This window comes from Aedes aegypti, chromosome 3 (genome assembly GCF_002204515.2).
Source record: "Aedes aegypti strain LVP_AGWG chromosome 3, AaegL5.0 Primary Assembly, whole genome shotgun sequence".
In the NCBI taxonomy this organism is placed as follows: Eukaryota; Metazoa; Arthropoda; class Insecta; order Diptera; family Culicidae; genus Aedes; species Aedes aegypti.
Window position 1 is genome coordinate 369,287,037 of NC_035109.1, and position 26,323 is coordinate 369,313,359.

Below are 26,323 nucleotides of genomic sequence, written 5' to 3' on the forward strand. Positions count from 1 at the left end.
ATGTCCGTAAATTACAAAACAACAAAATATGTGAAAGATTATCTCTCATTTAAAACAATAAAAAATCTATGTAGATGCATGGGTTTTTATATATCTATGAAATAGCGAAAGATACAATGATTGATAATTTCAAAATCAATGGTTCTTACTGAGATAACTCAATTTAAATTTATTGGAGACGTTTTCTTCTGAGGGGCGCTAGCCATATTAGATATAATTACTATAAGATGAATTCAAATATTCTATTTATTTTTGAAATTATCTACAGAATATTGGCTTTACGATTGGCTGGAAACAGAAAATTATTCAGTTCAAATCCATTGAGTTCGAAGGGCATTTCTCTTCCATCATAAAGCTCGAAAAACGGCGTTCGTTAAGACAGTCCAACGCCATTGGGATGGATTTCACAAATATTTGACATCAAAAATGGGTCAAATTTGTTGCTTGAGAATATAATATTAAACCATGTAGGAATGCTCAATGTATCTATTTCGGTTGCATAGAGGCATGTCTTCAAATTTAGTACGGATAATATGCGGATACCCTGTACGAGAAGTTCTTCAAGTTATAAAATCAAAACTTTTCCCCAGTAACTTCTACCATTTTTTTTTATCTAGATTTTTTTCAAATATTCCTGCAAAATGTCTTCTAAGACTTATTTTACAAGGAATTTGTCCAGTGATTGCACCATGTATTTACCTATGAATTGTTCCAATTTTTTCACGAGTTTTCAAAGAAATCAAATAGGAATAACCGTAATCATACTACTAACGGGATGACCACCGAACCGGCAAAAACGGGAAAAGCGGGATAAAGACGGCAATTTGAATCCATCGGGAAAAAGACGGGAAAAACCGGGAATTTTAGATGATCACCGGGAAAATAATTTCGAATGAAGATCTTTAAGCTCTAAATCTAAAAATCACCAAAATTAGTCGTAGAAAGTTGTTACGGTTCTATCATCAACTGTTAAGCATTAAGCATGTGTAATAATGCACAAATAACTTTTAAACAATAATGATTCAATTTATTGTAGAAATAATCTACTTTGCTACACTATACTTCTTAGAACTGTTTCACTTTACTCATTGATTAGCAATGTTTCGAAATATTTTACGATTTTTTTCCTCTTACTCTTGACTTGATTTTTCTCTAACTTATCTGACTCGAAGTTTTGAATCAGAGTTTCAAAACTTCTTGCAGACAGTTTAAGCACTTAAAATTTTCTTTAGTTTCTCTAATTAAATCAATTAATCCAAATGTTCTTAAATCATTCATAAGAGCTTCTAATGTGTTATTTGTTATCTAATTGATATATAAAGTTGTGTAAGTAAGTTGAGATACATGATTTAACACCGTTGGTAATACTGTCTCGATTTTGTCAGCCCCATGCTGCAATTAGGGTTGGCAAAATCGGGAATGAGCTAAAATCGGGAAAACATTTTTCGACTGGTTTTAAGTTTTATTTTTACTTAAAGACTTAGTTTTATGATTTTGTTAATAAAAAACATTTTTTTCTTCTTTTTTCTATGTACCGTAATTCAAGGTAACATTGATCAATTTCGTGGATAATTATTATAAATTTCGATTATTAGATGATTGTATAGACGTGACCAGTGTCATAGGGTTCATTCACAAATTTCATAACGCCGAAAATGGACATTTTGGACACCCACCCACCCCCTCGTAACGCTTTTTGTATGAATATTTTACAATTTTTGTATGAGCCGTAACATCGCAAGGACACCCACTCACCCCCTTCAGCGTTATGAAATTTGTGAATGAGCCCATAATTCACTTTATGCGCCCAATATTGCCAGTATAGACGTGTAGTCTAATTAAAATAAATATAAATTTAAGGATGACAAAATCGGGCAAAAAATTATGCTTAAATCGGGGGTAGAAAAAAAACGAGTAAAAAGGGTGCTAAAATCGGGGGCAGACAAAATCGGGTCATTACTGTATTTCATCCTTACTTTGAACTTATTTGCTTTAGTAAACTTTTCATTTCTATGAAGATAAAAAAATAAAGATTATGAATTGAAATACTTTTAAATATTGTAGTAAGATGCACAAAATGGGCATATCTATATAAATGAAAATGGAATGGTGTTTTATGTCACGAGTTGGCTTGAGAACAAGACGATCGATTTGAACAATTATTTCACTTTTATTTGCCTCAATAGCTCCGACGCGTTTGTGTGGAATAATATTTCTCAAAATCCTCCGAGAAAGTTGAAAAAACAATTAATATAAATTTGACACAAATCTAGGGTTTTTTTAACGCCTGCTGTACGGCCTACTGAACAATAAAACGTTTGCCGGGACAATTACCGTGATGCATCAATACCCGGACGCTCAAGCAGTTCAATATGTTCTAATACTAATATCTATATATTTGCGTCAAATTTGGTTAATGTACTACCGTAGCACGAATCGTTTTGACTTTTATCTTGATGAAAATAACTAGTTGTCTTGTTATAATAACGAATTAAATATAAAAATATCGATTTCAATTACACATGTCTTGGTTTTAAATCCGGACACGTGAATCAAAATGCCGGACATTTTTGAATCAATTTCCGGACACCCGCGCTTTAGCAAGCTGTATTCAAGTTAAATTAAGAAAATTACATTTAAAATTGGTTATCATATTATAAAGGTTGATTTTATATACTGGGAAGCTTATAATAATGCTTTTATTAATGAATTATCAAGAATATTTTGTGGTTCGGTTACTTACATCTTTTGGTTGTAGTCACACGCCTATAATCTGAAACAATCATTATCAAAAAATCAATTTTACCACAACAATTTAATTTAGCGCACGACCATTCACTTTTCTAGCATTTCTTCCAGGTTTTGTCACATTTTTATTAAAAAATAGGCTTTCACTGATACAAACTATAAGTTGAATGGGTAGCGTCCGGATTTCAAATCCATGGTTCACAAATATCTTAAGTAAAAAAAATCTTTTACTCTGGTTTTTACAGCTTTGAAATGTTCCAATTCATTTAACATGTTCAAATACAAACTAAAGTTCACCACAATTTACATACAACGTTATTGAAATCAATTATCTTCAATTTGATCACTTTTGTTTTGCTGGTGGATTTGAATCACGAAAACTGCACTGCAAACGAATGGTGTCAAACTGGGGTTGCAATTTTGTTTTTATTTTTATTAATTATCCAACAATGGCTACTAAATGAAAATTTGTGGTAAAATCATGAGTAATGTTACAAAGCTCAGATGGGAATCATTAAAGCCACATTATTATTCAAATTCACATTTTAATTAATTGAAGTGTTTAGAGTGTCCGGATATTGGTACCGTCCGGATTTTGATTCATCACGGTAGTTGTTGGCAGTGAATCAAATTGTCATCAAAACAGACGAAAAACAAGCAACAAAGCTGGCTCGTTCACAACCGTTTGTCCCAACTTTTGCGGATAATGATACAATCAGAAGCAATATTGTCATGACAATCACAGGGCGCAACATTGTTGCAACTTTTTCAATTCGCGATTAATCACCTATTTTATGCTATTGTATACTATTAGATAATGTGTCAATGTTTACTGACACGGAGAAAGTTCTCGAAAATTGCAATGCGAAGCCCAGAAAATCACTGCGCAGGTGATGATCGATCATTGTCATATTCTGTTCAAGTGGTGAAAAACTGATGTTACGGAATGAAATTGTTGCAACAAGAACAGGAGATGACAATGTCTTTGTTGCTGCGTGTTGGGTGACAATTGATTCACTGGTTGTTGGTAAACATGGACTTGGTAGCTTTTAAAACAAATCCCTATCAAAGTGAATTAAAAGTGCCAAAAACAGAATAGCACAATTGAGCTTGATGAAGGTATAAGTGACAGAAACCTAGTTTTGAGAAAATAGACTCTTAAGTTTTTTCAGTAATTTCTCATTCTATACTAATTGTGTAAAAGCCAAAAACAAGTCAATCTTCTACGAATAATATTATTTTTCCGATTGGTCGTAAAAATCTCCTTAAAATGCCATTGACAAGCTTGAAGTAGATTTTTTTCAGTACATTCACCTGAAAAACCGACCCGTCTACGTTTGGGCCCTTCAATAAAAAACCGGGAAAATATTGAAATTTATACCGGAAAAACCGGGAAAAAAGCGGGAATTTCAAAATTAATATTTGGTGGCCACCCTGTACTAAAAACCGTACAACATACAGGAAGGTATCCAAGAATATCTTTAAAGATCTTTTTAAATAGAAGCATATAGAAGCTTCTGAAACAATCGCTTTATATACACTTAAATTATTTCGTCAACCTCAGCAAAATGAATAGCCGAGAATCCAACAGCTGAGGATTTGGTAATTTTCAATACAGAATCTCGTTATTAGTTTACTTATATTTCCGCAATCCAAATTTTTTATCGAGATTTCGGCAATCGCTACCGATATTCGGTAAACATTTACGAGATCTCGGTAAAAATATATATTTTTTAGGTTCCACAAGACGTAGCAACAAAAAGTATTTCTAGGCGGAAATTATTTGTTGAGCTTTTAATCACGGTTTTTCTTAACAAATACTGAAGGTACATGTGAACTCGCTAATAAAAGACATATTTTGCAAACCTCTTTACGAGGGGCCCCCAAATCTACCTCCGCACCGGGCCCCCAAAACTCTAGCTACGCCACTGTCAAAATCTGAGTGTCCTCCCAAGTTTTGAGCTTATTCGGATGAAAATTGAGACTGCACAAGCCCTTTAAAGTTTATATGGGAATTATTATGGGATAAGCAAGCAAATCATTCAATCGGTCATAGTGTTTGCCCATGTGCTCTTGGGAATCATTGTAAGATACATTCATCAGCTACGACCGTTTTCAAATAAGACGCCTCAGTAATTAGTTAAAGATTTTTACATGCGTCGTAAAACCTTAGCTATACCAATTGGGCTGATCTACAGCCAGGGCCGGTTTTCAAATGTTGGGGCCCAGGACCAAAATAAATGTGGAGGCCTTTTTTCGAAATCTTTTATGCTACAGAACTGACTGACAGAAAATTCCCTTAGAAACTTTTCTGGTCAAGGTCAATAGCCTAAATGAGGAATTTGAAAAAAAAAATCTGGTCAAGGTGTTGTATTAACCACAAATTAGCTTTAAGACCTTAAATAATGTTACTTAGGATTAGAAGTAAAACCAATTTTTAAGATATTATTGAGTAACAAAATTTCAAAACTAAAAAAGCATCGGAGTTTGATTTTAAGAAAAGGTCTAGGTCGTGCTTCTTCTTCTTCTTTCTGGCGTTACGTCCCCACTGGGACAGAGCCTGCTTCTCAGCTTAGTGTTCTTATGAGCACTTCCACAGTTATAACCTGAGAGCTTACTATGCCGATGACCATTTTTGCATGTGTATATCGTGTGGCAGGTACGAAGATACTCTATGCCCTGGGAAGTCGAGAAAATTTTCAACCCGAAAAGATCCTCGACCGGTGGGATTCGAACCCACGACCCTCAGCTTGGTCATGCTGAATAGCTGCGCGTTTACCGCTACGGCTATTTGGGCCCCTGTCTAGGTCGTGCATACTTTTTAAATTGTAGAAGATTTCACAAAACTGGAGAAAATAAAGTGCGCGTCGGCTGTTTTCCATACAAAATGGTCAAGTTTGTTGGCTTGAATTTTGGCTTCTAGTATTTCTAATGGCCTGAATTTTTCACCGCAACCTGAAAGTATTTTCAATTTTGCTAATCTTCAATTCAGAGTTTTTCACAAACAAGTTCGAAATCGCAAATCTGAAATTTCGACACATCCAATAAAATTTTTAATAACGCATAATTCATAAATGGAAATACTTAGAGTACTTTGCCCTTCTGTAAAATTGTGAAATTTTATAAGACATATTGATTAGAATAAAAACGTTTTTCAGTAAATCAATTCCAATATACATTTATACTGTTTTTCGCCAAATGAGAGAAGAAAAGTACTAATTGAACTTTAACACTTCACTTCATTTTTGCAAAAGAAAAAAAAATAAAATAAATAGGCCTATCTGTCAAGATAAGCCACATATCAAAGTTTAAAGGTATTTGCTCAGTAAGGCGTACAATTTTTTTAAACTCTGATATGTTACCAATCTGCAGATAGGGGAACTTACGTATTGTCGGCAGCTTAAGCAGCTGAACTTTTAAGAAAGCAATTTTACGCAACAATAGAACACAACAATTAGCAGGAGATACCTGAACTACACTTGAGCACTCTTCATCTATTAGTTATTACACACAAAACACTATTTTATTCTCTTAATCTTCTATTTTTCCTCACCAAAGTCACGAGGCACTTGTTCTTTTATCGGCAATGCAATTACTATTGTCGGCAATAAAAATGTTCACTTCGGTAATCCAAAACTGCGCAAAAACCTGTTCATGTATTGGTGACATTTCGTATTTGTTGACAAATCCTGAAATTAAACGTCACTCATTATTTTCGACTCGTTGAAAGGGCCAATGCAGAAAAATACAGACTACACTGAGAACAGAATTGCAGTTATAAATAAAAAAGCAGAGAGTCAAATTGAATACACAACTAAATTTATGCATACTAAGGCGCCGTCCACAAATTACGTAACGCTCTAGGGGGAGGGGGAGTAGGCTCAAACGTTGCGGCTCAAACACAAAATTTATTTTTTTTTCATGCATAGACCGTTGTGGAGGGGGGAATGGTCGAAAATTGTACATTTTAACGTTATGGGTTCATTCATAAATATCATAACGCTGAAAATTACCATTTTTGATACCCATCCACCCCCTCGTAACGCTTTTTCTATTGATGTTCTATAAATTTTGTATGAGCTGTAACAATTTCAGCACCATTTAGCACCATTCTCTTAAAAATTAAATTTCTGAAAACTTTGTAGAATATCAAATTTGTGTAAAATCAAAACTAGTTTCAATAAGAAGTAGTTTACTCCAAATGTTTCCTCATTTTACAAAAAAATATCTTCGTTTGACCATAAACTCATGAATACTCAACCGATTCCAAATCTTTTTGCATGGTTTAGAAGCTTACCTAATTGTTTTCAAACTTTTCACATGCCACATTTTGCTAAAAAAATGTTTTGACCAAGTTATTCAACAAAAACTGCACAAAAACATGATTTTTTTAACGAAAAACGCCAGGTAAACAATATGTGTAAAGCTGAAACTGACTTTCCTCATTTGTTAAACCTTTGAAAAGGACTTTTTTAAATAATTTTGAAACAATAATATATTTGCTCAAGTTAAAAAATATATGCACTATTCAACTCGTAATTAAAATAAAATGCATTATGAACACAAGTTTTATAGGAAAAATGTAATTTTTGACGAAAAAACTTAAATAATCCAAAGAAATTAGATTTTTTCTTTTAAAAAAATCATTGTTTTTGTTACAAAACTAAGCCAAACCCATTTTTTAGAAAAATGTGTTGTATGAACAGTATGGAAACAACTATTTTTTGCTTCAAGAACATGGACATACAAATATTTGAAATCGGTTGAGTATTTATGAAGTTATGGTCAAACAAATATGAATTTTTCAGTTAAATGAAGAAAATTTTTCGAGAAAACTACTTTTAACAAAGACTTGTTTTGATTTAAGACATATTTGATGTTCTACAAAGTTTTCATAAATTTAATATTGAAAATAATGATGCTAAAAGTTTCAAAATTGGTTAGAAATAACCGAAGTTATGGTGACTTCAATGAAGGCCTTTTTTATAACTAGAAAATGAACCTTAAGATGGTTGCGCCACCTCTAAATCTTAATATTGTTTAAGCCAACTTTGAGGTTTCTCTTCTAATACGGTTTTAATTTATAAAAGCACACGAATTTTTGGTTTTGAGAACTTTTGAAAAAAAAGGCGCACCCTAGTGTCTATGCGCAAAAATTCGCTAAAAGGTAACGCTAAATTGAAAATGCTACAGGGTTTTTTACATTTTTTTACGTTCATATTATTCTCAGTGTATGAGAAAATCAGAATAGGCCCTTTGCAAATCAATCTAATTATGATTTGACACAAATACATCATCCTCTGATTGCCTGTAGAACAACAGGAGTGTTGCCAAAATAGTTAATCTATTGTAAGACGCATGTTTTATATGTTTCTCAGTTTATGCGTTTATGCGCTACAATCTTTAGATAAGGAAAGTATTGAAAGGCTCAATCATTACCAATGCATGCTTTGTTGCCTAATTCCAATGAATTAATTAGTTGTGTTCGATTTTTTCAATAAATATGAATTGTGAATAAAAAATACACCGCAATTGAATATGGTTTTCTGGCAACCTGTTCCCGTAATAAAAAGTGATTGCCGAGGAAAGCAAAGTGCATTAATTTTAATTTGTGATTTAAAGCATAAAAAATCAGTATTTTCGAGTGCTTTATAGACAAATCAAAAGTTTAATAGTGCATGAGTGATCGGTGCGTAGCTTTTGTGACAAATTGGTATTGGAGCGGAGAATTGGACCTTTCAAAGTGATGAGTTTTTCTTAAGCTGTTCTTGTTTTGTTTTATTCGGCAGCTCATGAATGACGATAATTTCATAAGCATTTATTTCATTCAATGATAAAACCCATGTTATATAATATTTTTGTGAAAGATGAGGTTTACATGGAAGATTATAGTTCAAGGAATATGTTGAGTACATTGAAGTTAACTTTTGTTCCGTAGATATATTTAAACAAGTGCTGCCGAAAATACCCTCAGGGTGCCGAAGCCATCATTTACCCTATATAAAATCAGATGCAATTGAAGCATGCGTAATGAATTGTCTTCAAAAAGTCTTCTGAACAGGTGTAGTAAGGGGAAATCCCACAGCCAAAACTCATTGGTACATCAACAATTTATGGAAACTCTTAGAATTTCCCACAACGTTTGATCTGATTAAAAATAAGGTGGTTCTAAGTTATCTTTCAAAAGAGTTATTACTAATATTTTTAATGATAAAGATAAATTTTTGGGGGCCCCTAAAATGTGAGGGTCCGGGGGCATGCCCCCCTCGGCCCCCCATAAATGCAGCCCTGTCTGCAGGCATCACTGGATATATGTAGTAGATCATAGTAACCATGATTTACGTGTGCTATCTTTCGCGCCAGATGCAGCAATGTTGCCTGTTCAGAAGTTAATTGAGCACTGTTGAAGAATTTGTGATTGGATGTAAATCAATAACAAATTACTGAGACGTCCGATTTGAAAACGGTCTTCGGCAAAAGTTGTAGCTGATTAATGTATCTTACATTATCAACATAGCTCTAATTCTCAAGAGCACATGGGCAAACACTATTACCGATTCAATGAATTGCTTGCTTTTTTTCAAAATTAAAACTTGCAGGCCTCTGCGTAAGCAACAGTTTAGACTTCAATGAGGACCTCTGTGAAAAGTTTCGAGAAGATTTCTGTGGAGATTTTTTTTAGAGACCTTTATGGAGTGTAGAACTCTATGGAGTCCTTTGTGTAGACAACTGTGGAGATTTCTATAGAGACTTCTGTAAACACTTCTGTGAAGACTTCTATAGAGACTTCTGTGGAGACCTTCGTTGAGATCTCTGTGGAGACTTTAGTAGGTCTAACTATATAGGACTCTGTTTAGAGTTTTGTGGGTCATTTCGTGCAGACTTCTGTGGAAATTTTTGGTAAGATTTTTACGAAAACCCTTATGACGATCACTATAGATACTCCTGTGATGTTCTCGTATAATTAACTATGGATTCTCATGTGAAGGTTACTTTGGAGACTTCTGTGGATGCTTTTTGTCAAACTTTAGTGTATACTTTTTTGAAAGCCTCTGCAGATTTTCCTATGAAAACTTCTTTGAAAGGTGCTGTGGAGACCTCTGCGGAGATTTCTAAAACAACTTTTGGGGAGGCTAGTGTAAAGACTTTCGCGAACTAGTTTAGATGATTCTATAGAAGCTTCTTGCAAGATCTCTGCGGAGATACCTCTGTCAAGTTCAATGTGGAGACTTCCCAGGATTCTTATATGTACACTTCTGCAGAATTTTCTTTGGAAACATCTGCGCCGGCTACTGTAAAGTAAAGACTTCTATAATCCACTGTGGAGACACGTTTTTCTTTATTGGGATATAGAGCAAGCTTCAGAATCATGGCCAGTTATGACTTGGCTCGATTTGAAACCTACGAGAAGCGTGATTAATCTTCTAAAAACTTTCTCTACTGCTTTACCGATGTAGAGGTGGAAGGCTTTGCTCATGAGGCAACTCGCCGAGGTGACAACGCTAGAGCACTGCACAACTTCTATTGGTCGGTCGCTCGTGTGATGACTCTGCGGCGATTCCCGTTGGAGAATGACTTCCGCTTCTCTAGTGCTCCAATGACTTACAACTGGTAATTCATTGCGATTTGTGCTATTCGGTTTAATGTCTAACTGTGGAGCTTGTCTACTTCAGCGAAGAAATGTCATACTTTTTTTAGTCCTTCGATGGTGACATTTGGGCTGCTGCAAAAGCCTCTCGAGGAGACCTGTGTACAAAATTCTTAGTATAGATATCTGTGAAGACTTATCTGAAAACTTCTGTGGAGACTGTTCAGAAGATATCTATCGAAACCTCTTCGAAAACCTATGTGGAACTTCAAGGATTCTGGACTTACTAACTTGTGAAGACCTTATCGAAGATTCTTCTAGAGATCGCTGTTGAGAAACTTTGTGGAAGATTTACTGATACATTTGAGGGACTTTTGAAAAGCTCTTTTCTACATCTAGGAATCACTTGTCAGTTTACTAGAATCTCTTATCGACTTTCAAGATTTACTTGTCAGCTTCTAAGAAACTGTTTAAGCTTCTTGGGAGTTCTTTCAGCTTCTGATAAGCTTTTCCAGCTTCTGGGAAGCATTTATCAAATTCTGAGGAGTTCTTGTCAGTTCTTGAGAAGCGTTTTGTTAGCTACTAAGAAGCTCTAGTCAGCGACTGGGAAACTCTATTCAGCGTCTGGAATGTTCTTGTCAACTTCTTGGAAACTCAGCTTCTCAAAAGCCCTTCTCAGCTTCTGAGAAGCTCTTCTTATCTTCTTAAAAGCTTTTCTCATCTTCTGAGAAGCTTTTCTCATCATCAGATAAGCTTTTCTCAGCTTCTGATAAGCTCTTCACAGCTTCTGAGAAGCTCTTCACAGCTTCTGAGAAGCTCTTCACAGCTTTTGAGAAGCTCTTCTCAGCTTCTGAGGAGCTCTTCTCAACTTCTGCGAAGTTCTTCTCAGCTTCTGAAAAGCTCTTCTCAGTTTCTGAGAAGATCTGAACAGCATCTGAGAAGCTCTTCTCAGTTTTTAAGAAGTTCTTATCAGATTCTGAGAAGTTTTTCTCAGCGTCTGAGGAGCTCTTCTCAAGATCTGAGATGCTCATCTCAGCTTCCGAGAAGCCCTTTTCAGCTCCTGAGAGGCTCTTCTCAGTTTCTGAGAAGGTCTTCTCAGCTTCTGAAAAGCTCTTTTCACCTTCTGAGAAACACTTTTCAGTTCTGAGAAGCTCTTCTCAGCGTCTGAGAAGCTCTATTCAACGTCTGAGAAGCTCATCTCAGCTACTGAGAAGCTCTTCTTAGCTTCTGAGAAGCTCTTCTCGTTTTCAGTTCTGAGAAGCTTTTTCCAATGTCTGAGGAGCTCTTCTCAGCGTCTGAGGAGTTCTTCTCAAGATCTGAGATGCTCATCTTAGCATCCGAGAAGCCCTTTTCAGCTTCTGATAGGCTCTTCTTAGTTTCTGAGAAGCTCTTCTCCAATTCTGAGAAGCTCTTCTCACCTTCTGAGAAACTCTTTTCAGTTCTGATAAGCTCTTTTCAATGTCTGAGAAGCTCTATTCAGCTTCTGAGAAGCTCTTCTCTGTTTTTGAGAAGCTCCTCTAAGCTTCTGAAAAGCTCTTCGCAGCTTCTGAAAAGCTCTTCGCAGCTTCTGAGAAACTCTTTTCAGCTTCTAAGAAGCTCTTTTCAGCTTCTGAGAAGCTCTTTCCAGTGTCTGAGGCAGGGTTGGGAAAAAATCTGAAATTCATTCTACAGTAGCCAAACAAAGCCAATCGCAGTCAGCGAAGCCAGTGAAACTCACGCCTATCGCTGCTGCAGGCAAAGAGCCTTGAAAATTGCAAAACAACCGTTGCTAAGGGCAACCCAAAGTTACTGTAGAAAAATGTTCTATTTCCCGTTGCATTTCCCGCATTTAGAGCCTTCAATGACATAAACGATTTAGAAAATTCATGCACCCTTCATAGGCTACTTGATGAGATTCACGTTTTTGAACTACTGTACTGGGAAGAGTCACGTGATTTTCGCGAAATTCAAGCCTACTACTATTACCATTCCCAGCACTGGTCTGAGGAGCTCTTCTTAGCGTCTGAGGAGTTCTTCTCAAGATCTGAGATGCTCATCTCAGCGTCCGAGATGCCCTTTTCAGCTTCTGAGAGGCTTTTCTCAGTTTCTGAGAAGCTCTTCGTAACTTCTGAGAAACTCTTTTCAGCTTCTGAGAAGTTCTTTTCTGTTCTGAGAAGCTCTTTCCAGTGTCTGAGGAGCTCTTCTTAGCGTCTGAGGAGCTCTTCTCAAGATCTGAGAAGCTCCTCTCAGCTTCTGAGAAGCTCTTCGCAGCTTCTGAGAAACTCTTTTCAGCTTCTGAGAAGTTCTTTTCAGTTCTGAGAAGCTCTTTCCAGTGTCTGAGGAGCTCTTCTCAAGATCTGAGAAGCTCCTCTCAGCTTCTGAGAAGCTCTTCGCAGCTTCTGAGAAGCTCTTCGCAGCTTCTGAGAAACTCTTTTCAGCTTCTGAGAAGTTCTTTTCAGTTCTGAGAAGCTCTTTCGAGTGTCTGAGAAACTCTTTTCAGCTTCTGAGAAGTTCTTTTCTGTTCTGAGAAGCTCTTTCCAGTGTCTGAGGAGCTCTTCTTAGCGTCTGAGGAGCTCTTCTCAAGATCTGAGAAGCTCCTCTCAGCTTCTGAGAGGCTCTTCTCAGTTTCTGAGAAGCTCTTCGCAGCTTCTTAGAAACTCTTTTCAGCTTCTGAGAAGTTCTTTTCTGTTCTGAGAAGCTCTTTCCAGTGTCTGAGGAGCTCTTCTTAGCGTCTGAGGAGCTCTTCTCAAGATCTGAGAAGCTCCTCTCAGCTTCTGAGAAGCTCTTCGCAGCTTCTGAGAAGCTCTTCACAGCTTCTGAGAAACTCTTTTCAGCTTCTGAGAAGTTCTTTTCAGTTCTGAGAAGCTCTTTCCAGTGTCTGAGGAGCTCTTCTTCTTCAGGTTCTGAGAAGTTCTTCTCAGCTTCTGAGAAGCTCTTCGCAGCTTCTGAGAAGGTCTTATAAACTTCTGAAAAGCTCTTCTCAGCTTCTGAGAAGCTCTTTTCAGTGTCTGATGAGCTGTTCTCAGCATCTAAGGAGCTCTTATCAAGATCTGAGATGCTCATATCAGCGTCCGAGAAGCCTCTTTCAGCTTCTGAGAGGCTCTTCTCAGCTTCTGAGAAACTCTTCTTATTTCTGATAAGTTCTTCTCAGCTTCTGAGAAGCTCTTCGCAGCTTTTGAGAAGCTCCTTTCAGCTAATTACTTATGAGCATTTTAAGTTGTAACAATCGTTAGAACAATTCTACACGCGAATTTCGCTTCAATCCAGGTCCTACATTTAACATAATCCTGTGACTGATTTACAAAAAATTCTGGGCAATATTTTCTCATAAATAAGATATCGGGAAATATTATTACAAATTTTTTTGACAGGATTACAGCCTAATCCTGTGCACAATTCTTAAAATATCTTGTGCATCTTTCTACATAACCCTACTCACTAATGATGCATGTCGAAATTCTTGAGAAATAAATTCATAACCGCACAGAATTGCAAATTTTTATGGGGAGTAGACTTGGTAAGCTCAACCAAAATTATACGCAGTTTATGGATGACCCCTTTTCGTAGTACAACTAATTTCCATTTCATTAATCTACTCGCAAATACAAGTTAATTAATTTGAATACATTCGCTGTCTCAACTTAGAACCCCTTCTGCCGCGACTCTGCTGATAATCAATGTCATAGTCCTCGCTCAAGATTGCAAGTAACATCGAAAACCATCTTCGTTGTCACACCAAAGGGAGGGAACAAGCCAACAAATAATAAGCAAAACTGTTCATCTGAATGTGCGCTAATAAACGCCACGACATAATCCCTTCGCTTCACACCCCTTGCAATACAACCCTACCTTGACATCTCTGCCTCTCGCATAAACATCCACCTTTACTGCGAACATCAAACACAAGCATCTGTTCCGCCGTTTATAATTAGTTCGGATTGAGGTTATAATGTTGAACTCTCTTCTCCCATTTTTCTCAGGTTTGGTTCCAGAACCGGCGGGCCAAGTTCCGGAAGCAGGAGCGGATCGCCCAGCAGAAGGTCTCGAGCAATAACAACAACAACAACAACAACAGCAACACGAGCAACAACAATAACAACAACAGCAGCGCGGATTCGTCGTCGGTCAAGAGCGAGCAGAAATCGTCCAGCGCCGCCGGAAGTACGACCCCGAAGGACATCAAACCGGGCTCGCCGCTGTCCAACGTGTCCACCACTCCGAACTCGAGCGCTTCCTCCCACCAGTCCAATGGCGATATCAAACCGATCAATGGTAAGTAATCGATCGAAGTGTTTCCCATACTGTTTGGATGATAACCTGAACCATTCGTATGATTTAAAGTGACATTCGAGTAAACGACATTGATCTGTCGAAGTTGAAACAACGACATTGTGGATGTCTCAACATCCGCCGTCCCGCTTTCTCGCCACTGGGTTGAATAATGGATGGAATTGTTTAATCAAGGAAATTGCTTGTTACACCGTTCATTTATACGAATTAATGTCAGATAATTTCGGAAAATGTCGCGCCATAAAGCGTCACCATCTAAGGAGGTCGTCTTCGCACAAACACATACCCACACACATGCGTTTCGTTTCAACAAGAAGAGGGGTTTCCTAGCAGTAGGCGCCCTCTGTTGCCCGCAGCCTACTATAATAGTGCTAGGATGTGATGGGATACCATCGTTCGGAGAAATTCATCTGTTTTTCGGAGGAAAATGAAAACGAAATGGATTCTATGGAAAAACAAGAACGGGAAACAGTGAAATTGAAAAATGGCTTATCATTTACCTTTTTGAAGTAAATTTGGGGGAATGGGAATGTTTGTGCTTGTCAATCTTTGCAATAATATAAATTTTAAGATAGAACCAAAAGTTTTATTTCTGTTCGAATAAATCAAGATGTACATATCCTTGAAAAATTAAATTTGTCAAAAGCGCAGCTGTAATATTTAATAGCGTTTCAATATTTTTTATAGCAAACAGGTCTTTTTATATTAAAAATATGGCAATATGGTCTATATACCACTGAAAAGAGATTTTATAATTCCAATAGGGGATTCCAGAAATTTCATTATTTGAAAAAGTGCTGATTAGGACGACACAAAATATTGTCAACTTTCACAGGTCCTGGCACCGTTGTTTTCAGATTTCCCGAAGGAAGGAGAGAGAACGATTTTCTGATTACGTCACCGTGCAATTGGCAATTTCGCGCGACCAAAAGGGGGGGGGGTATTTCAATTCGTCGCTGGTGCACTAAATCGTAAACCGCTCAACAGTCTAGCGATGCGACAATTGAGCGACGTTGCAGCGATTACTCGGATGCACAATAAATTGATCGATCTTTGAAGCCCTGTCATAAACAGCTTTTACGATAAACCTAAACACGCCCAGCAAATGAAAAAAAAGAGTTCAAATTGATGCTATTCCGACAATTCTTGACGGATTGCCTTCTTTTTAAGTTGAATGAAATAGTATGGATGTCTATTTATCCGAGATTCATTGGAAGTATTGGAAATGTCCACCGGTTTGAAGTTATTCCGGTATATCAGATTGTGTAAAAATAATCCGAATTTGCTGTTTTATTATTTTTTTTACCTAACTAATTAGTATAAATATTGAAATGTTTTGTGAGAACAAACACTGAGACCAGCTTAAGTCTTGGGTATGTTTTCGATAATTTGTTAAATCTCCTTGGAACCGGCACAAGATTGGTCAAAATTGTTTTTTTTTTTTCTAAACTTCATTGTTTTCGAAAGCTACCCGACTATGGGTACATAACAAAATTATATCAGGTTATAATTTTTGATACAAAGTATCAAAATTATAATCCTGTGCAATATACGGGGTAACAAATTAAGTTACGAACTTTTTGATTAATTATATGAAAATTCTAACAAAACATGATATTCCGTGCAATAGACAGAAATACATATGGTTATAACCATTTTAATCGTCGCCAGCCAACCATTTATACGAGGTGATTTGATTTTGTGTTGGCAAGACTGGTGTAACGTCAAATTCCAGAAAATAAATCAAAGAAGATGATTTGTCATTATGTTGGTAAGACTAGTGAAACGTCAAATTCACAGCGGTTGCTTGGCTGGCGAAGATTTTGGCGATGGTTTCACCGGCGACGATTACAAATCGTCGCATCCAAAAGGGTGCAAATTTACAGTGTATAAAAATTCTAATAAAACTTCATTTTCGGTGCAATAGACACAACAAATTATGTTTTGATATAAAACAAGCAATTTAAAGTCGCAACAAGCCACTTTTTAATCACTTGCAATTGGTCAATAATTAAATTGAGATCATAACATTTTGTTACCGCTTGGCTGATTTTACAAACCCAAGAGATTTTTCGTTCATTCTTCTCAAATAAAAAAATATATATTTTGCTTGATTCAAAAACTCAAGTTGATTAAAATGCACAAATCTGTATGTAATTTTATTACAAAATTGTTAAAAATGAACAAAAAGAAATATATTATAAATATAACACAATATGATATGCATATCATATTCTGATAAATTTTCATTATATTTTTGTTATGTACCTCAAGTCGGGTAACTTGGACATGACAGTGGGGTATTAAATTTTTTTTTATAAATATTTTTATTTTGTTTTTGCAATAGCCATTCGATTTGACGAAGTTTAGCTATGGTAAGACTATCCTTTAAACTATTGTTATTGTAATAAAGCACAGCTAAAATAGTTTTTGATAAATTAATACCACCAACATGTTTATGGAAATGAGAGCATAAGTTGAATTAAAGCACATAACATATGTGGAACTCCGAAATGAAAGCGAGTTGAAAAGTGGTACCCACTTCCAGCTGCTGGTAAGTGGTATATCTAGTATAGAAGACATCAAACTGTCATTACCAAGAGTAAACAAAAAACATATGATTCGATGAGTAGACCAGTTGTTGCGAAGATTTCAGACATTAAGATCGGGGGACGGTCGATAACGTTGGAAAGCAATTTCTGAAGATAAAATATATTTATTTTTTTCATAAAATGTAATTTTTTCCTGCTATACTATTTAATATTCATGTTTCATAACCACAGAATGTGATCGTTTCGAAAATATTATTTCCTATCAAAAAATTTCCTGTTTCATAACGTCAAAAAGCTTTTGCTTTCGAAAATCGTTCCATTCGTTCACCTAAAGAATATAATTCTAGCATAACAACATAGATATCTAATACTTTGACTAAATTATCTCGAATACGAGTAGTGTAAATCTCATTCCAAAGTTGTGCCATGAATAGTTATTTTCATTCTTTTGGTTGCCACTCTGGATATACATTATCTTTGGTTCATTTCAATACAATGCCACATTGGGCCAGACCGCAAAATTAGATGAAAAAAAAAATGTTTTGATTATGAAGATGATATTTTAGAACACTTAGGCAAAAATGTTACATATGATGAGGACTACATTTTGACATTAAGTGACATTAGGGTGGTCCGACAAAACACGGAAATATTTTTGCAACTTTTATGCTTTGCAATTTAACGCTTCTATAAAGTTGATCTTTGTTTAATTTTGAACAACTTCGCCGAAGACGCTAATCTTGTAAGTCTACTGTAGCCGTTGCTATGGAGTTTTCAATGATGCAGGGTAGGGTGGTCCATGAAAAAATGATATTTTACCCATAACTTTTTTTATTTTAAATTCTATCAAAATTACGTCCTCAACAAAGATCTAGAACTAGTTAAAACGCGTATTTTGGTTAAATAATTAAGTGATTATATTCAGTTTATGAGATATGACCATTTTTATTCAATAGAGTTTTGTGTGAACTGGAGTAGACATTGCAATATGCACAAAAAAAAACCGCAGCAACAAAACAAATCCAGTGAAAACTATCGACATTTCAGTCAACAATATTCAATTGTTGCCTACTTAGACTAAACAAAAAAATTGATAGCCAAGAAATGTCAAAGTCAAATCACCCCCCGTTGTTTTATAGCTAGCGTAAAAAGCTGGATTGTTCTGATAAAATTTATTGTTATTTCCACATTTTTTTATTACAACAAATCGAAAACACTGATTGAAAACAACAAAAATATCTATTATTATGAATAGCTGTCAATTCTCCGCGTGTTGAACTTTACTGCGAAGTTTTAAAGATAATTTGGTTGAAAACTTTTAAACTGAAATTTTTTTAGCATATTATACTAATTTATATAATGTTTAGATTCATATTCCGAACACTTGCGGCTTAGGCTGGCTTAAAATGCAACTAATAGGCAAAAATCAGCCTGAATTGGCGATAAAAATATTGATATACCTCCTTTTATTGTATTTTTTTCTTAAAAGTATTGAATAATATTTTGTTTCCATTGTCAATCACTGTGATTTGCTGCCGCATATTCCGAACAGTACGAATAAATCCTATTCATATAAATAATTCAGCATACAAATTAATCTAAGTTGGTTTATCTGACATCGAGCTAGAAAGTCATTACTACTCCCAGGGTATAAAATAGGCTCAAACACAATAAATTTGAGTTGCAATTGAAGTCCAATTCCTGGGAATTGGATGACATATATCAGTGAAATATTTCAACCAACACGCCATACAAAATCCGCGTGTTCGGAATAAGATCCCTTGTTTTAATCATCAATGTTTTGATTCGTTGTAAGTTTCCAATGAATAGGCTGTGAATGGTTTAAAGTGATCAAGTTTAATTCAAAAAAAAAAATATACTGTGAAATTGCAATGCTTTTTGGTTTTGTATAAAAAAATTCTTTGCAATTGATAAGCATGTGCTTGAGCTTGGATCAGTTTACATTACAAAGAACAAACGTTCAGCTTCATTGAACAACATGTGTAAATGCTTGAAAAAGCCATTTCATAGTATGTCATTATGTCATAGATATGTACTCTGATTATTTCGCTTATTCCATTTAATACATTTCATACATATTATTACTGATCCATTAAAACAATAGGGTCCTAAAATGTTCAATGAAATCTTGTTTTTTTTAATAACACGAAAGAGCATGTTATTGTAACTACTTTAGCAATTTTTCCCGCTTAAATAACGGCTATATCATATTTGAACTTTAATTCAAAAATTGAACTTTGACACTTGAAATCATGTTTGACGTTCGCTTAGTCGACAAAAACACCACAGAGCTTCTATTTTTAACACTGGGGTTGTTCCTATCTGACATTTCGAAAGGAACACGGAAATCAAAATATACCCAAAATTTGAGTTTAAGCCAAGGGGTGTGACAAAATCTAATAAAAAACATAAAAAAATGTTTTTTGGATTTAAACAAACGAATTGAGTAAACATGTGTTTTTGGCCTAAACTTAAGCGTTTGGCACCAAAATTGGAACAGGGCTTTAGGACCCTTTTGTCGTTAATACAAAGGTGCATTCGATCTCTATTACAAAAGGTGTATTTATAAAAGAAAAAGTTCAACATATATATTCGATTGAGAAGATTTCTGATGGTTTTGACTTTTTTTTGTCAGCACTCAACAATATTTCAGCTAAAATCATGAACTTTCTGTAAAATATGTTCGTTTTTTCATCAAAATTGAGTTCTGTTTGATCCTTCGTCCTTGGCGCTTGTCCCTGCTCGGGGCGGGCGATGAGGGCAGGATCAAACATATCGCGCGTCAGTCGAGTCTTGAAATGATAAAGCGTTGTGGATTGTTAAGAGTGTTTGATCTATTGATCGTGTCGCTTGCTCTTGCGTGGGCGAGTGATGAACACTTGGTCGGCGTACAATGCGTTTATCGAATTATATCGCGAATCCGATTATCATGGATCGCATTACCAACAATTGTGACTCCCAGATCTTTACCTTATCCCACTAACCCAATATCCTTTCCATGACAGCTGTGGAGATGTAGAGGTATACTCGGTCTCTAGTAACAACGGTTGTCTAACTTACATACCTTCCCTTCCCCGATGATCGTATGGATATACCCGGCGCCGTTATTAACTTTTTAAATTTGAGTTCTCGATTTGTGCACATTGAAGAATGGTAGCCCCATTCATTAACTCTTGGTGCAACTTCGATTGCTCTGGTCAATCAAGGAGTAGCAACTACGAATTGTACGGTTATCTATGCTCATGCTCATGCTCAAAATGTTCATTGTCTCATCAAAATTATACGGTAAATCCTCCAATATTCTCCAGTGATACAATATCCCATTTGAACCTCTAAGTTATACCTTTCAGATCCTGTGCAAATTGGATCCCCGTTGTTGTTGATATTGACGATTGAAAAATATGATTTTTTTGTATAAAACTGGTCATATTTCATAAACGAATGAATAGAATCACTTAACTCTTTCACTAAAATGCGCGTTTCTTTCTAACTATTTCTTAAACTTTGTAGAAGACGTAATTTTGATAGAATTTAAAGTAAAAAAGTTATGGGCAAAATGTCAATTTTTCATGGATTACCCTACTCTGCAACATTGAAAACGCCGTAGCAAGGGCTAAAGTAGACTTACAAGGTTGGTGTCTTGGGCAAAGTTGTTAAAAATTTATTAGAGTACAACTTTATAGAACAGTTCAAATCGCTAGCTTGAAAAGCATAAAAGTTGGGAAAAATATTTCCGTGTTTTGTTGGACCACCCCAATGCCACTGAATGTCAAAATGTAGTCCTCATCATATGTAACATTTTTGCCGAAGGCAATTTTGTTCTAAAACATCAGCTTCATAATCAATTTTTTTTTTCTCCTAATTTTGCGGTCTGGCCCAATGTGCAATGTCGATTGATGTATTGGTGGTATAACACTTTTGACATTTCGATGTCCTTATACCAGCATTCAAATATTAAAGAGGGTGCCACTTTTTGAGCTCGAGTTCCACTTATGTTATGTGATTAAAGCCTTTAAGTACACATAATTTCAAAAAGTTTTCAAATACTTTGTTCGTTAAGGATATTTTCAGCACTAGAAATTATCAAATTATTCATAAGTATGGTTTCCGATACGGTATTAATAGGTTCCAATAAATTTCAATGTTTACTAATTATCAGTACAGGTTGAAAGCAATAAATTTATAGGGTACTAAAAACACTCATTTATTCGTTAAAATTGGGTTGTTTAGCGATGAAACATTTACGGTTTTTCGTAGCTTGATCGAAAGAACACATTTTTCTAACCATTACATAATTTTATTGCACTTCAATCCTTATTTTGATATTTTAAGGTGATTAAAGAACGGAGCCACACCTCAAATTTTCAAAAGCACAAGACTTGAGAACCAAACAGCGCTCCACGTTGAAAATTTATCCCATTAGTCACCACCAGCAAGCAAGCAATTTGATTGGTTTTTCACGCGAATGGTTCTCAGATTTCAGTAATACTTGCATAGAGAAATGTATATTGTTAAGCGTATAAAGCAAGGAATTGTTACCCATCAAGTATCGACTAAAATTCTATAATTTTCCGTGTCCTGGAACTATTTTTTAAACACGTTTGAAGTTAGTATGAAAATCACTTTTGAATCACTGTCGGTAAATTTTACTACGGGACGAGCTGTTATTATGTAAATTGAAATCTAACGGAATGAAGACTTTCCTAATCGATGATTGGACGGAAAAAAATCCTCTCTTCCTACCAGCGCGTTTGCATCTCCGATGACAATTTTCACGTCGTGTTTTGTGCGCTCTCCGTAGGCCTTATCAAGGCCTTCTTCGCGTTTTTCACGTCATCGGGTTTGTCATTCGTCGGTGCATATATATTGATCAGGCTTAGTTGAAGAATTTGACCCGTATCCTCCACCATCTGCAGCTAACGAGCCAAAAGGCCCGCTCGTCCGGGTTCATTTAACGTCCTGATATGCCAGGTACCAAGTTACCATTCATAGTCCTTATTTAGTTGCCAGGTCGGTTGCCGAAAATATCGTTCTCGTTGCACCTCCTGATGTACAAGCGCTCGGGACGCACTCTTCCACTCTAGCTGATGTCAGAAGGACAACAGTTTACAGGTTGCACTACCAGCTAAGTACGCAACTCTTAGCTGGCGGTCTTTGTCATCGTTTGACCTGTGAAAGCGTGAGGATCCGTGAAATAAAAACGAAAATTGACAGTAGTGTTTGGTCCGTTGAATCTGTTGCATGCTTTTTTGTGGGCGAGCGTCAGAATCTGGATCGTGTCTTGTTCGTTTAAAAACCGCACTGGTTTCGCTCGTTTGTATGTATGATCACATATTCATTTCAAATTACATACTTATCGATTACCAAAACGAATCCTTTCCCATATCCAAACTCCCAGTGATTTCTTGTGGAAGTGCAGAGGACTCCTCGGCTTGTATAAAGCAAGTAACACGTCAACATTTCCCACCCATCCCCAAATTGACCTGCATTCGGACGCAGCCGGCGCCGGTCTTGTTTGTTATAATAATGAGAGCACCAGTATTTACACATTGAGGATGCTACTGATCCTGAGTAGCGTCTGTTGATTCCCTGTGTAAGCACAGCTGTTCTTGCAATAACGGATTTGCAACTACGGGCGGTCAATTATGCTTATGCTCATGCTCATGACCTGTGAAAGCGTGAGGTAGGGACTAGTAAGTGCCAAAGCTATGTTGGACGCTTCTTCCTGGTCATCGACTCACCATTTCACCATTAACAATAAATAGTGAAGTGAACCTCAAAGTTCATAAGACAAATATGAACTAAGGCTCAAATGCGAACAATTTGAAACAAATTTTGAATTTGTTTACCGGCATATCGGTCTATTTTGCTCGAAGTAAAAGGGAGCATGGAGAAAAATACAATGAATACTAGATGGATAGGTACCGTAAAGAAACGGCGAGAGAAATTGAATTAGATATTGAAGAGGGCATATCATATGAAAAAGTATTACTTGAAACGTCCTTCCTTGTGGCTAACGTCCTATGGGAACGGCTTGGCGTGTTTTAGAATGACACTACCAAGACAGCCTGTCAGAGTCACGGACAATACCTTTGTATGAAAAAAATATTTAAATTAATTGTGTCAGCCCATATAGTTCCATAGGGGCCCATATACCCGTAGCGGTTAACATGCAGTTATTCAGCAAGTTTTCGTGGGTTAGATTCCCACCAGTCGAGGATCTTTTCGGTTTGGAAAATTTCTCAACTTCCCAGGGCACATAGTATCTTCGTACCTGCCATACGATATTCACATGCAAAAATGGTCAACTGGCATCGGAAGCTCTGAAAGCTCGTAACTGTGAAAGTCCTCATAAAAACACTAAGATGAGAAGTAGGCTCTGTCCCACTTGGGACGTAACTGCAGATAGGAGAAGAAGAAGATTTTAGCCTCATTGCATATGGATTACATCATTCAATAATAATCCGTATATTCTCCTCATATGAACTCCATAAAATCCAGTCAATGAATTATGAATTATGATAGAACAAACTAAAATAAAACACACATCGTCATTTCATGGCAAGAAGGCCATCTATATCTGTCACAACTATTATTCCTTACTGATCTCCCCTCACTTCTGCTTACTTTCTTGTAGGAAAACTCTCCGATTCGGATCTGAACGGGCTGTCGGTGCCCCACCACGGAGGGCCCGGTGGAGGAGCAGGGCTCGGATCACTCCACCACCACCACCACAACAATAACAACAGCAGCAGCAGTGCCAGCAAATGGAGCTCCTCGTGCAATCCGCTGCTGCAAAGTCAGAAAGCATCGTCGGCGGTGAACCACTTGGGCATGAATCACAATCTGCAGAATCATCACCACCATGCGGTGGCGGCGCTGTCGTCTCCATTTTCCTCGCTACTGGGAGCTGGCGGTGGAGCCGCCGGGTACTTGTTGGATCCGCTAGGGGGACTGAACAAAACTACCGCGGCCAATCATTTGTTCTAAGTGCGCGAAGGGAAGGTGGCCAAGTAGTTTCGGGCATTCCACACTAGTCGTAGGCTTAAGATTACGAAAATCTAGCATTAAGATCCGGTGAAGGAATTTCACTTCTGTAGATACGGACGTATTTTTTTCGTACCAGGCTCGTAGATATCTTGAGATTGTAATCGAAGGAAGCAAAAGAACGAATGTAGTCATCGTTAGAAAATCGCTTTTTCTGCAGCATTCATACTGCTCAGATACAGAATAACAGAAGCCGAGCCAACTATGAGCAGCAGAGTTTAATCACAAGCATAGTAGGCAGGGAAAGGTACGTTTTTACGACTACGGTGACAAATATGTCCGTTCGACGACGGGATTGAGTGACGTTAATTAGCAGAGAAGTACATATTAACCATTATGCTCTCGGATCATGGCGAAAGCGTCTGTCTTAAAACTTGAAGGGTTCGTTGATTCTGACGGTCCTTTTGGCAGTTCATGTTCATTTCACGGTGGGTTAAATAATTTAAATAATTGAATAATCACAGTCAACTCTCCACAACTTTACATTATGTATCTCGAACAAACCCATGTAAGGAGCCGGATCAATTTTTTGGCACTTTTGATTCACTTCGGCAGTGGGGGTTTTTGAAAGTTACTGAGCTCATATTTGGCCACAATACGCAGCCCATTGAATAGGGTCCTAAAGGCCTGTCCCAATTTTAATGCCAAACGCTTAAGTTTAGGCCAAAAACACATGTTTACTCAATTTTTCAATGTTTTTCTTTTGATTAAGCCAAAAAAATATTTTTTGGGATTTTGTCACACTCCTTGGATTAAACTCAAATATTGGGTGTACTTTGCTTTCCGTGTCCCTTCCGAAATGTCAGATAGGAACAACCCCAGTGTTAAAAATAAAAGCCCTGTGGTATTTTTGTCGATTAAGCGAACGTCAAACATGGTCAAAAGTGTCAAGGTTCATTTATGGACCCAAATTTTAAATTAAAGTTTAAATATGATGTAGCTGTCATTTGAGAGGAAAAAATTGCTAAAATAGTTGCAGTAACATGCTCTTTCGTGTCATTAAATAAAAACAAGATTTCATTAAAAAATTTTGGACCCAATTGTTTCGTATAGCAAAGATTCAGACAATTCGGCCGCAGAACAAAAAAAAACATCATGCCATAATGAATCAGAGAAGTACATTGTTGATAAATCAAATTTTGAAAAGACAATTGACACCGTTTTCAGTAATATGCTGCACAGACTGAACGATCACTAACATTAGGCAACGGACAACACGAAACACCCAGTGGCCCAATGATGATTTTTTCATTTGACGAAAAGTTTCCACTGATTGGAGCGGGATTCAATACGCCTAAACGACTGACGCCAGTTAGCGGCCAAAACCACAAAACCCAATTTTATATAGAGCTTAGTGACATTTGAACACACGTAGACTAGCATACGCTCGTCATACACAGTTTGTTTTAGTTTTCCTCAAAGAAACTTGCACACGCTTTCCAGACTCATCAAAATGCATATGGAAGTATTACCCAATTAGAAAAATTTACACCCGGATTTTGGGTGTTTTTTGAGACAGAGTGCATATTGTTTTCCTCTAAGGTTCACAACTACATCTACACTAGGGCACTCATACCATTGGGCGTGATAACCACTATATAGTATGATGCGTTCATAAAGTGGTTTGTACAAATATATCATACGTGCAGGAATCCTCAAAGAAAAACTTTTCAAAATGATTTTACAAAACCAAATATAGTTGAGATGAGATGAAATTGTGACGAGATACTCTATGTTTCATGAAAAAAATGGAAGATCTCGTAAATGAGTCCCCGGCATAGTTCCTGGATAAATTTTAAAAAGCATTTCTGAAGTAGTTCTAGGAAAAACACACAAAGAAACACGTGTCTGAAGCTTAGTGGATGTTTAGTAGACTCCATTTAAATTGACATTTCTTTTCAACTGCGTACTGCGGTCAAATAAAAATGCTTTTCTTGAGGATTTCTTACAAGAAATTCCTCACGCATCGAGATAAGCGATTACTTTTCTGTTGAAGTGCATACTTCCCATAAACCACGGTAAGAAGAAGCAAGGTATTATACTCTGAAAAATGACACTTGACAGTGACGTCATTCCTATCGCAAACTCGAACGAGTGC

General features: G+C 36.6%; 1 protein-coding gene across 1 annotated transcript; it reads left to right on the forward strand.

Moving 5' to 3' along the window:
- On the forward strand, positions 1 to 24,718 carry LOC5575097 (uncharacterized protein DDB_G0283357). Its single transcript, XM_021850893.1, has 3 exons — positions 1 to 6; positions 14,296 to 14,587; positions 23,816 to 24,718. The coding sequence occupies exons 1-3, from the start codon at positions 1 to 3 to the stop codon at positions 24,166 to 24,168; spliced, it is 651 nt and encodes a 216-aa protein (XP_021706585.1). The 3' UTR covers positions 24,169 to 24,718.
- The last annotated feature ends 1,605 nt before the right edge of the window (positions 24,719 to 26,323 follow it).

Excerpts from the sequence above, each read along its gene's own strand:
- LOC5575097 (XM_021850893.1), top strand. Across the intron at positions 14,588-23,815 it reads CGATATCAAACCGATCAATG|GAAAACTCTCCGATTCGGAT; the intron begins GTAAGTAATCGA and ends ACTTTCTTGTAG.